The 11,859-nt window shown below is 42.4% G+C and overlaps 1 protein-coding gene across 1 annotated transcript; it reads right to left on the reverse strand.

Annotated features, from left to right (window-relative positions):
* Positions 1-7,688: 7,688 nt before the first annotated feature.
* LOC125599498 lies at positions 7,689-10,573 on the reverse strand. The gene is made up of 5 exons (XM_048772764.1): positions 10,565-10,573; positions 10,157-10,240; positions 8,969-10,115; positions 8,591-8,725; positions 7,689-8,407 (listed from the first exon to the last, which is right to left on the reverse strand). Exons 1-5 carry the CDS (start codon positions 10,571-10,573, stop codon positions 7,689-7,691), a joined length of 2,094 nt encoding a protein of 697 aa, XP_048628721.1.
* Between the last annotated feature and the right edge of the window lie 1,286 nt (positions 10,574-11,859).

An 11,859-nucleotide genomic window follows, 5' to 3' on the forward strand; every position in this document is an offset into this window, starting at 1 on the left:
ATCTGATTATCTCTGATTATTTGAATCATGCTCTAATACACAAAAGTGTATATGGTATCAGAGCCAGGTTGGCAAAAAGGGGGTGAGTGTGATTTCTTTTTCTCAAAATCAGAGTGTTCTTGAGTGTTCTTGGGATTATTGAGGTTTCTGGGTATGTGTGTTGTCTATTCTTTTGTGGCTGGGTTTATTTGAGATTCTCTGGTGGAAACATGGATATGAAGCACGAATCTAGTGGAGCAGTGAAGATTCAAGAAGAAAACAAGTGGGTTTGGCCAAGATGGGTAAAGACAGCTTTGGGAAGCTGTGAGATTTGGAGTAATCAAGTAAAGGGAGAACCTTTAATGGAGAGAGCTGCTGATGGGGGTCAGACAGCAAGGTTGAAATGTGAAGATCAGTTGAGTCTTGAAGAAAGTATATCTCTTGAGAAGATTGAAGATGTTTATGAGAACAAGATCAATCTAAGGAGGATGTATGAAGTCAGGAAGATGATCTGTGAGTTGAAACAAGGGAAAGAAGGTTTCAATCAGCATGTGAAGAAGCTGAGATGTTTGTGGTCGGAGTTACAAAGCTTGAGACCAAGAAGTTGTGATCCGAGAGTGCTAGAAGAGTGGCGAGAGCAAGATGTTGTCTTCAGCCTCCTTGCAAGCTTGGATTCATCTTATGGCTGGTTGGTAAAGCTTATTCTCAAGGAAGAGAAGCTACCCAACATGGAAGAAGTGTGTGTACTTGTTCAGAGGCTTCATCAAGTGATGGAAGAGAACAAAGAGATAACTTGGAGTAAGGAGGGTGCTAAAAGGAAGAAGGGAAGGCTGAGACGACGTTCTAAGGCTCAGATCAGAAGAGGAAGGTGTTGGAAGAGAAGCATACTGTCTGGTTATCAAGGTAGCTATGGTACTATGAAGATGGGCAGAGTAGAAGCACAACAGATTCTTATGGGAGAGTGTTCTTACTCAGCTTACATGGGAGAATCTGTAGAGAGCAGTGGGGTTATGAGGAAGCTAGAGACCAAAGGAGCGGATGAGCGTGTCACAAAGGAGGAATGGGATGAGTTTGTCAAGTATGTGTATGCTTTGGCTACGACCCGGAGACAGGTGCTCCTGCCAAAGCATCCACATCCAACAAACCCATCATTGTTGATTCTGGAGCAAGTCATCACATGATTAGTGACAGAAGCTTAATGAGTGATGTAAAGAAAGCTACTGGGGGTGTGATGATAGCTAATGGTGATAGGATTCCTATAGAAGGAGTTGGAAAGCTCAAGCTATTTGATAAAGACTCAGATGCCTTCTACATGCCACAGTTTGCTTCAAATCTACTATCTGTGAGGAAAGCCACAATTGATCTTGGCTGTCAAGTAGTATTCAGGCCAGATGATGTTGAGTTCCAAGATTTGAAGACTGGAAGGGTCATTGGGAGAGGAGACAGCAAGAATAATCTATACCAGCTCCAATTGGCTAAGATTTCTAAACCCTTTGATTCTATGTGTTTGAGTAGTACTTATGAGAAGATTGATAGTATTACTTGGCATGCTAGATTGGGTCATCCTCATGCTCGTGCTATTGAATTGATAATTCCTAATATGTCATTTAATCACTTGGAGTGTGAAGCATGCATATTAGGAAAGCATTGTAGGACTGTTTTTCCAACATCAGAAACTACTTATGAGCATTGCTTTGATCTAGTTCATTCAGATGTGTGGACTGCTCCTTGTTTGTCTAGAGATAGCCAGAAGTACTTTGTGACATTCATTGATGAGAAGTCTAAGTATACTTGGCTTACATTGCTTCCATCTAAAGATAGGGTGCTAGAAGCATTTATGAACTTCCAAGCATATGTATCTAATCAATACAATGCTACTGTGAAGGTACTGAGATCAGATAATGGAGGTGAATACATCAGCAATGCCTTCAAGAGTCATCTAGCCAAGCATGGGATTGTGCATCAGACTAGCTGTCCTTATACACCACAGCAGAATGGTGTAGCTGAGAGGAAGAACAGGCACTTGATGGAGGTTGCTAGATCAATGATGTTTCATGCAAATGTCCCAAAACGTTTTTGGAGTGATGCTGTGCAGACTGCTTGCTATCTCATCAACCGGGTTCCAACCAAGATATTGAAGAATCTGTCTCCATTTGAAGTGTTGAACAAGAGCAAACCTGTCATTGATCACCTACGTGTCTTTGGGTGTGTGTGCTATGTCATGGTTCCAGGAGAGCAGAGAAACAAGCTGGAGGCAAAGAGTACTAAGGCTATGTTCATTGGTTACTCTATCACTCAGAAAGGGTACAAGTGCTATGATCCTGAAGCAAGGAGAGTGATGGTATCTAGAGAAGTGAAGTTTGTTGAAACAAAAGGTTATTATGAAGAAAAGGAGTGGGAAAATCTGAAGGATTTGTCTCAAGCTCCATCTGATAAGGCAACAATACTGAGAGTGTTGTTGGAGAAGCTCGGGATAGGGTTGTCCCAGGATCAGGAACCCGGCAGGAGAGAGTCTTCCAATCAGACTGGTGGAGCTGGAAGAACAACTCCTCTTGATCATGAGAGGGGGAATGGAACTGAATCTGGTGAGCAAGAGCAAAACCAAGAGGATTCAGGTCTTCATGATCAAGTTGAGAACAATGTTCAGTCTAGTGGAGAAGTGGATGAGGTTCAGTCTAGTGGAGAAGTAGATGAGGTTCAGTCTAGTGGAGAAGAACAAGTCGGACCGGCCAGTTCAGAAGAAGAGCAAGTGGAGCCGGCTAGTGTGCAAACTGAAGATCAGGTTCAAGCTTTGAGGAGGAGCACAAGGATAAAGAGGGATCCTTCCAACTGGGTAAACACGAGAGTGTACTACAATGCCCAGGCTGTGGAGCATCCTTCTCAAGCCGTGTGTTCCTTTGCTGAGTTTCCAGAGGAGCATTATGCCTTTATGATTAGTCTGGATGAGAGTTATGTACCAAGGACTTATGAAGAAGCTATGTTAGACAAGGAATGGAAAGAATCAGTGGGAGCTGAAGCAGGTGCTATGATCAAGAATGATACATGGTATGAGAGTGAGCTGCCTAAGGGAAAGAAGGCTGTATCTAGTAGATGGATCTTCACAATCAAGTATCTAGCAAATGGACAGATTGATAGGAAGAAGACCAGACTGGTTGCAAGAGGATTTACACAAACCTATGGAGAGGATTACATTGATACCTTTGCACCAGTAGCTAAGCTGCACACAGTTCGGATTGTGTTGTCCATTGCAACAAACTTGGAGTGGGATTTGTGGCAGATGGATGTGAAGAATGCTTTCTTACAAGGTGAGCTAGAAGATGAGGTATACATGCTTCCTCCTCCTGGTCTTGAGCATCTAGTAAAACCAGGAAATGTTTTGAGATTGAAGAAGGCAATATATGGGCTGAAGCAGTCTCCTAGAGCTTGGTACAGAAAGCTGAGTACAACTCTCAATGGGAGAGGATTCAGGAAGTCTGAACTGGATCATACACTCTTCACTTTGGTTACTCCATCAGGGATCATTGTGATACTGGTATATGTGGATGATTTGATTATCACAGGGAGTGATAAGGCTGGGATTAAAGCCACTAAAGAGTTCCTCAAGTCTGTGTTTGATATCAAAGACTTGGGAGAGATGAAGTATTTCTTGGGGATTGAGATATGCAGATCCAAGGAGGGTTTGTTTATGTGTCAAAGGAAGTATACAATGGATATGTTGAAGGAGACTGATGTACTTGGAGGAAAGGTAGCCAAGACACCTCTTGAAGAGGGGTATAAGGTCTTACGTGAGGGGGAGGTTGAAGAGAACCAGTTGTTTGAGGATGCTAAGCTGTATAGGAAGATGGTTGGCAAGCTGATCTACTTGACCATCACCAGACCAGATATATGTTTTGCTGTGAACCAAGTGAGTCAGCATATGCAGGCGCCAAAGGTCCATCACTGGAAGATGGTTGATAGGATACTGAGGTATCTGAGTGGGACGGCTGGACAAGGAGTTTGGATGGGTTGTAATGGCAGTACAGAAGTGGTTGGGTATTGTGATGCTGATTGGGCAGGAGATAGAGTGGACAGGAGATCAACTACTGGGTATTGTACATTCATTGGAGGAAACTTGGTTACTTGGAAGAGTAAGAAGCAGAAGGTTATCTCTTGTTCAAGTGCTGAAGCTGAGTATAGAGCCATGTTGAAGCTGACAAACGAGTTGGTGTGGATCAAGGGGATCTTGAAGCATCTAGAGATTGAGCAGAGTACTCCTATGACTATGCATTGTGACAATCAAGCAGCTATCCACATTGCCTCCAACTCAGTGTTTCATGAGAGAACAAAGCACATAGAGGTGGATTGTCATAAGGTGAGGCAGATGATTATCTTAGGAGTGATTCTGCCATGTTATACAAGAAGTGAAGATCAGCTTGCAGATGTGTTTACTAAGGCAGCGAGATTAAAGACAATGGAGTCCATACTATCCAGGCTTGGACTCATTGATCTTACTCCCAGGAGCTGAGCCCCTTAACCATGGAGTCTCCACTCTTTTTCCCTCATCAAAGTTTTATCCCAATGGGTTTTCTTTGGTGAGGTTTTTAATGAGGGAGGTCTTCATGGTTTCCAAGCTTGACTTGTTCCACATGGTCAAGCTTGAGGGGGAGTGTTGAGATGAGGTAATAAAGAGTGACTACATTGATAGAGAAAGAGGATTGAGACAGACAGTAACTTTGGAGTTACCACAGTAACTTTGGTTTTACTGTGGTAACTAAGTTAAAGCTTGGAAAGTTACCTTGGCTCACATTGGAGAGTAAGCCACGACCAAGAGCTGTATGGATAAGGGGGGAGCAGTCTGGATAAGGTTTCCTCACAGCTAGAGAGGCTGGAGACAGGCTGTAAAGTAGACAGCATCTAGTAAAAGATGCCAAAGGGATCAAGCATGTGAAGACTCCCATTGGCTGCTTTTGGATGGCTCTCTTTGACTACACATGCCCTGAACCTCTACCTTATCTATTGATTTCGAAATTGATTGTCTCTCTCATATAAGTATGTTGTAAACCTCATCTTTATTAATTAATGGAGTTTTGAGTCTCTCTCTTTATTCTCTCACTAAAATCTCTTAATCTCTTTAATCTTTTCATCTGATTATCTCTGATTATTTGAATCATGCTCTAATACACAAAAGTGTATAGAAGTTATCCCACTTTCTAATCAGGTGATTCCAGTTTCCCAGTTTGGGAATAGGACAGCTTCTTCGGCGTTCCAATCAAACCAGGATAAATGACTCTGTAAGAAGCTTGATTTGGATACATAAAGTGTTGGAGAATCACCAGGAAGTTGAATAAATCTCATAATATTAGATTTTGATTTAGTGAGTGTAGAACGTGGATTAAGAGAGAATAAGATTGATTTGAGTAAGTAGATTAAGAGAATTAAGAGATTAGAGTAATGAGAGAGAGTAGAAAGATTAGAGAGAGATAGTCTCAAAACTCAGATTAATTCATTCAGATGAGAGCATACAAGATATAAGGAGATTACAATCATGTCTAGGTTCAGTGAATTCAACTTAGACCCATAAGCATGTGAGGTCAATACAAATAATAGGCTGAGATGCTTCACATGCTTGGACAGGCTGTAAAGTAGCTTTACCTTTCCAGCTAGCCCCAAACCTTATCCATCCCTCTCTTGGACGAGTTCCTTCATCAGGATAGAGCCAAGGTAACTTCCCAAGTCACTTCCATCCAGGCATGGTAACTCCAAAGTAACTGAGGTAAATTCTAAAGTTACCATGGTAAATTTCTGAAGTTACTGTCTCTGCCTCATCACTTAACTGAACCCCAAAGCTTCATCTCTCCACTTCTTGATCTTCATCTCAACACTCCCCCTCAAGCTAGACTAACTGAACTTGTCTAGCTTGGAAACCATGAAGATCTCCCTCATTAAAAACCTCACCAAGGAAACCCATTGTGATAAAACCTTGATGAGGGAAAAAGAGTAGAGACTCCATGGTTAAGGGGATCAGCTCCTGGGAGTAAGATCAATGAGTCCAAGCCTTGATAGTATGGACTCTATTGTCTTCTGCCTCGCTGCCTTAGTAAACACATCAGCTAGTTGATCCTCACTCCTCGTGTAGCATGGCAGTATTACTCCTAGGACAATCATCTGCCTCACCTTGTGACAATCAACTTCTATGTGCTTTGTTCTCTCATGAAACACAGAATTAGAGGCAATGTGAATAGCAGCCTGATTGTCACAATGCATTGTCATAGGAGTGGTCTGCTCAATCCTCAAATGCTTCAATATCCCTTTGATCCACACCAGCTCATTGGTCAGCTTCAACATGGCTCTATATTCAGCCTCAGCACTAGAACAGGAGACAACCTTCTGCTTCTTACTCTTCCATGTAACCAAGTTCCCTCCAATGAAGGTACAATACCCAGTAGTTGATCTCCTATCAACTCTATCTCCGGCCCAGTCAGCATCACAATAACCAACCACTTCTGTACTCCTATTGCATCCCATCCAGACTCCTTGGCCGCTAGAGCCATTCAAATACCTCAAGATTCTGTCTACCATGTTCCAATGGTGCATCTTTGGAGCTTGCATATGCTGGCTAACTTGATTCACAGCAAAACATATGTCTGGTCTGGTGATTGTCAAGTAGATCAGCTTCCCAACCATCTTCCTATACAGCTTAGCATCTTCAAATGGCTGATTGTTTTCAATCTCCCCCTCAAGCAAAACCTTATACCCATCCTCAAGAGGTGTCTTAGCTGTCTTTCCTCCAAGCTTACCAGCGCCCTTCAACAGATCCTGAGTGTACTTCCTTTGAGACATGAACAAGCCCTCCTTTGATCTGCATATCTCAATACCCAGAAAATACTTCATCTCTCCCAAATCCTTGATGTCAAACACTGATTTGAGAAACTCCTTAGTAGCCTGAATCCCTGCCTTATCACTTCCTGTGATAATCAAATCATCCACATACACTAGAATCACAATGATCCCTGAAGGTCCTGTCAAGGTGAAGAGAGTGTGATCCAGTTCAGACTTCCTAAAGCCTCTCCCATTGAGAGTGGTACTCAACTTCCTGTACCAAGCTCTAGGTGACTGTTTTAGCCCATATATTGCCTTCTTCAATCTTAAAACATTCCCTGGCTTTACTAGATGCTCAAGACCAGGAGGTGGATGCATGTATACTTCATCTTCTAGTTCACCTTGCAGGAAAGCATTCTTCACATCCATTTGCCACAGATCCCACTCCAAGTTTGTTGCAATGGATAACACAATTCGAATTGTGTGAAGCTTAGCCACTGGTGCAAAAGTATCAATGTAGTCTTCCCCATAAGTCTGTGTAAACCCTCTTGCTACCAGCCTGGTTTTGCGTCTCTCAATAGTTCCATCTGCCCGGTACTTGATTGTGAAGATCCATCTGCTAGACACAGCCTTCTTCCCTCTTGGTAATTCACTCTCATACCAAGTGTCATTCCTGATCATTGCATCCCTTTCATCACCCACTGAATTTCTCCAGACCTTATGCTTCATGGCTTCCTCATAAGACCTTGGGATCTCATTCTCATCTAGATTACACATGAAGACCACATGCTCCTCTGGATATGTTGCAAACGAACATACTGCTTGAGTCGGATGTGCTACGGCCTCCGCATTGTAGTATATCCTTGTGTTCACCCAATTTGATGGATCTTTCTTTACCCTGGTACTTCTCCTCAGTGGTTGACCTCTGTTTCTGGTTCCTGAATCCCAACTGACTCGACTGGATTTTGCATAGCTGCCTGCTCATCTCTATCAGTCTGCGCATCTCCATCTGATCTTGGACTCTCTCTATCAGCCTGCGCATCTCCATCTGATCTTGGACTCTCTTCTCCTTGTGTCTCTCCTTGATCATGACTTCCTGAATCACTTTGCTGTTGTTGTTGCACTCCTGATTCAGCTTCACTTCCCCCCTCATGATCAAGAGGGGACCTCCTTTCACTTTCCTCCTCATGAGTACTTGGGCTTCTTGGTGGTTCTCTTCTTGTTCCCTGATCCTGGGTCATGCTAATCCCAAGATTCTCCAATATTTTCCTCAGATTTGTTGCCTTATCTGATGGCGTTTGTGGAAGATCCTTCAAATCTTCCCATATCTTTTCTTCATAATACCCTTTTCCTTCAATGAATTTGACATCTCTAGACACCAACACCCTCCCTGTTATTGGATCATAGCACTTATACCCTTTCTGAGTAATGGAGTATCCAATAAACATAGCCTTAGTGCTCTTTGCATCAAGCTTCTTCCTCAGCTCTCCTGGAACCAATACATAGCAGGTACACCCAAACACTCTCAGATGTTGAATCTGCGGCCTAGCCTTGTTCAGTACCTCAAATGGAGATAGATCCCTCAGAACTTTCGTCGGTGTCCTGTTGATGAGATAACATGCTGAGACAACTGCATCACTCCAAAATCTCTTGGGAACATTAGAATGAAACATCATTGATCTTGCTACTTCCATCAGGTGTCTGTTCTTCCTCTCAGCCACACCATTCTGTTGTGGAGTGTAGGGACAGCTGGTTTGATGAACTATCCCATGCTTCATCAGATGATTCTTGAATGCATGGCTAGTGTATTCACCTCCATTGTCTGACCTTAGTACCTTCACAGTAGCATTATAGTGATTAGTGACATAAGCTTGGAAGTTTATAAATGCCTCTAACACTCTATCCTTGGAGGGAAGCAATGTGACCCATGTATACTTAGATTTTTCATCTATGAAAGTCACAAAATACTTATGCTTATCCCTAGATATACATGGAGATGTCCACACATCAGAGTGTATTAAGTCAAAGCATTTCTCATAGACAGTTTCAGATGTGGGAAAGACAGTTTTGCAATGCTTCCCTAGTATGCATGCTTCACATTCAAGGTGATTAACTGATAGATTAGGCATCATTAGCTCAAGGGCGCGAGTATGAGGATGTCCTAATCTAGCATGCCAAGTAATACTATCACAGCCATCAGCAGTACTACTCATGCATATAGAGATAGAGGGTTTAGAGAGCTTAGTTGATTGTAGCTGGTATAGATTGTTGGTACTGCTCCCCTTTCCAATCACTTGACCCGTAACAAGATCTTGAAACTCAACCTCCTGTGGCCTGAATACTACTTGACATTGCAAATCAATAGTAGCTCTCTTTACAGATATCAAATTGGAGGTAAACTGAGGCAGGTACAAGGCTGTTGACTCCCTGTCAAATAGCTTCAAGCTTCCTATCCCTTCTATAGGAATTTTATCTCCATTTGCTATCTGAACATTTCCAGTAGCTGCTCTCACTTCATCCATCAGACTCCTATCACTGATCATGTGATGACTGGCTCCAGAATCCACAATAATAGGTTTAGACCTTACTGAATGACTTCCTTGCTTCTTTGATGCAGTGAGTGCTTTCGCTTTGGCTACAAATGCATCCCATTCTCTTCTGGTAATCACCTCATCAGCTCCACCCTTCTCGTGTCTGTTTGTTAAGCTATCCCCATCTTTTATGTCTCCTATGTATGCTGAATACAAGCTCTTGCCGGTGATTACTTGTTCTAGCTCAGTAATCTTTCTCCTCTTATCCGGCTGCATCGCTGCTTGCTCATGCTTCACCAAACCACACACACTCTCCACATCAGGTAGGACTTCTTCCGTGAGGATCTTCCTGACCAGCTTATCATAAGACTTATCTAAACTCAGCAGAAGACTAAACACTTCATCTTGCTCTAGCCTTCTCTTCAGTATGTCTTTATCTGAGGTACTCGGTCTGAGTGCCTTCAACTCTGCCCATAAGCTCTTAAAGCGTTCAAGATGCTTACTGAGCTCTTCTCCATCTTGCCTCAGATTCTCAATGGCCCGCTTAACCACAAAAACCTTGCATAGATGCGATCTGTCCTCATACACAGCTTCCATACTCTCCCACAACTCCTTAGCTGTCCCTTCATGACCATCAGCTTCCAGGGTTGAACTTGAGAGCGACCTCTGGATGATCCCAAGTGTTCCATGATTCTCTTGAATCCACTTGCCTTCACCCATCTGCTTTGTAATCACTTCACCCCCACGATTCCACTCATCAGGAGTAACTGTTGTACATAGCTCCACCATGGTGTCGTCTGTTTCCATCTACAAGAAGAGAACCTCAACACACCAATAACCCAGATTACCAAATCTTCAAGCACACTCACAAACCCAGAATCTCCAAGAACACAAATTTGCGGAATGAACTCAGGTTTTAGAGCAACCTGGCTCTGATACCATATTAGATTTTGATTTAGTGAGTGTAGAACGTGGATTAAGAGAGAATAAGATTGATTTGAGTAAGTAGATTAAGAGAATTAAGAGATTAGAGTAATGAGAGAGAGTAGAAAGATTAGAGAGAGATAGTCTCAAAACTCAGATTAATTCATTCAGATGAGAGCATACAAGATATAAGGAGATTACAATCATGTCTAGGTTCAGTGAATTCAACTTAGACCCATAAGCATGTGAGGTCAATACAAATAATAGGCTGAGATGCTTCACATGCTTGGACAGGCTGTAAAGTAGCTTTACCTTTCCAGCTAGCCCCAAACCTTATCCATCCCTCTCTTGGACGAGTTCCTTCATCAGGATAGAGCCAAGGTAACTTCCCAAGTCACTTCCATCCAGACATGGTAACTCCAAAGTAACTGAGGTAAATTCTAAAGTTACCATGGTAAATTTCTGAAGTTACTGTCTCTGCCTCATCACTTAACTGAACCCCAAAGCTTCATCTCTCCACTTCTTGATCTTCATCTCAACACATAAGAGTTGGGATGAAGAAGTTATCCCACTTTCTAATCAGGTGATTCCAGTTTCCCAGTTTGGGAATAGGACAGCTTCTTCGGCGTTCCAATCAAACCAGGATAAATCACTCTGTAAGAAGCTTGATTTGGATACATAAAGTGTTGGAGAATCACCAGGAAGTTGAATAAATCTCATAAGAGTTGGGATGAAGAAGTTATCCCACTTTCTAATCAGGTGATTCCAGTTTCCCAGTTTGGGAATAGGACATCTTCTTCTTCGTTCCAATAACACCAGGATGAATCACTTTGTAAAAAGCTTGATTTGGATACATAAAGTGGTGGAGAAACACCAGGAAGTTGAATAAATCTCATAGGAGTTGGGATGAAGAAGTTATCCCACTTTCTAATCAGGTGATTCCAGTTTCCCAGTTTGGGAATAGGACAGCTTCTTCGTCGTTCCAATCAAACCAGGATGAATCACTTTGTAAGAAGCTTGATTTGGATACATAAAGTGGTGGAGAATCACCAGGAAGTTGAATTAATCTCATAGGAGTTGGGATGAAGAAGTTATCCCACTTTCTAATCAGGTGATTCCAGTTTCCCAGTTTGGGAATAGGACAGCTTCTTCGTCGTTCCAATAACACCAGGATGAATCACTTTGTAAGAAGCTTGATTTGGATACATAAAGTGGTGGAGAATCACCAGGAAGTTGAATAAATCTCATAGGAGTTGGGATGAAGAAGTTATCCCACTTTCTAATCAGGTGATTCCAGTTTCCCAGTTTGGGAATAGGACAGCTTCTTCGTCGTTCCAATCAAACCAGGATGAATCACTTTGTAAAAAGCTTGATTTGGATACATAAAGTGGTGGAGAATCACCAGGAAGTTGAATTAATCTCATAGGAGTTGGGATGAAGAAGTTATCCCACTTTCTAATCAGGTGATTCCAGTTTCCCAGTTTGGGAATAGGACAGCTTCTTCGTCGTTCCAATAACACCAGGATGAATCACTCGGTAAGAAGCTTGATTTGGATACATAAAGTGGTGGAGAATCACCAGGAAGTTGAATTAATCTCATAGGAGTTGGGATGAAGAAGTTATCCCA

The sequence above is a fragment of the Brassica napus genome, unplaced genomic scaffold (genome assembly GCF_020379485.1).
Source record: "Brassica napus cultivar Da-Ae unplaced genomic scaffold, Da-Ae ScsIHWf_1869;HRSCAF=2508, whole genome shotgun sequence".
NCBI lineage: Eukaryota > Viridiplantae > Streptophyta > Magnoliopsida > Brassicales > Brassicaceae > Brassica > Brassica napus.

Excerpts from the sequence above, each read along its gene's own strand:
- LOC125599498 (XM_048772764.1), bottom strand. Across the intron at positions 10,116-10,156 it reads TGAGTGTGCTTGAAGATTTG|ATGGAAACAGACGACACCAT; the intron begins GTAATCTGGGTT and ends CTCTTCTTGTAG. Across the intron at positions 8,726-8,968 it reads GAGTAGTACTGCTGATGGCT|ATGAAAAATCTAAGTATACA; the intron begins GTGATAGTATTA and ends TGACTTTCATAG.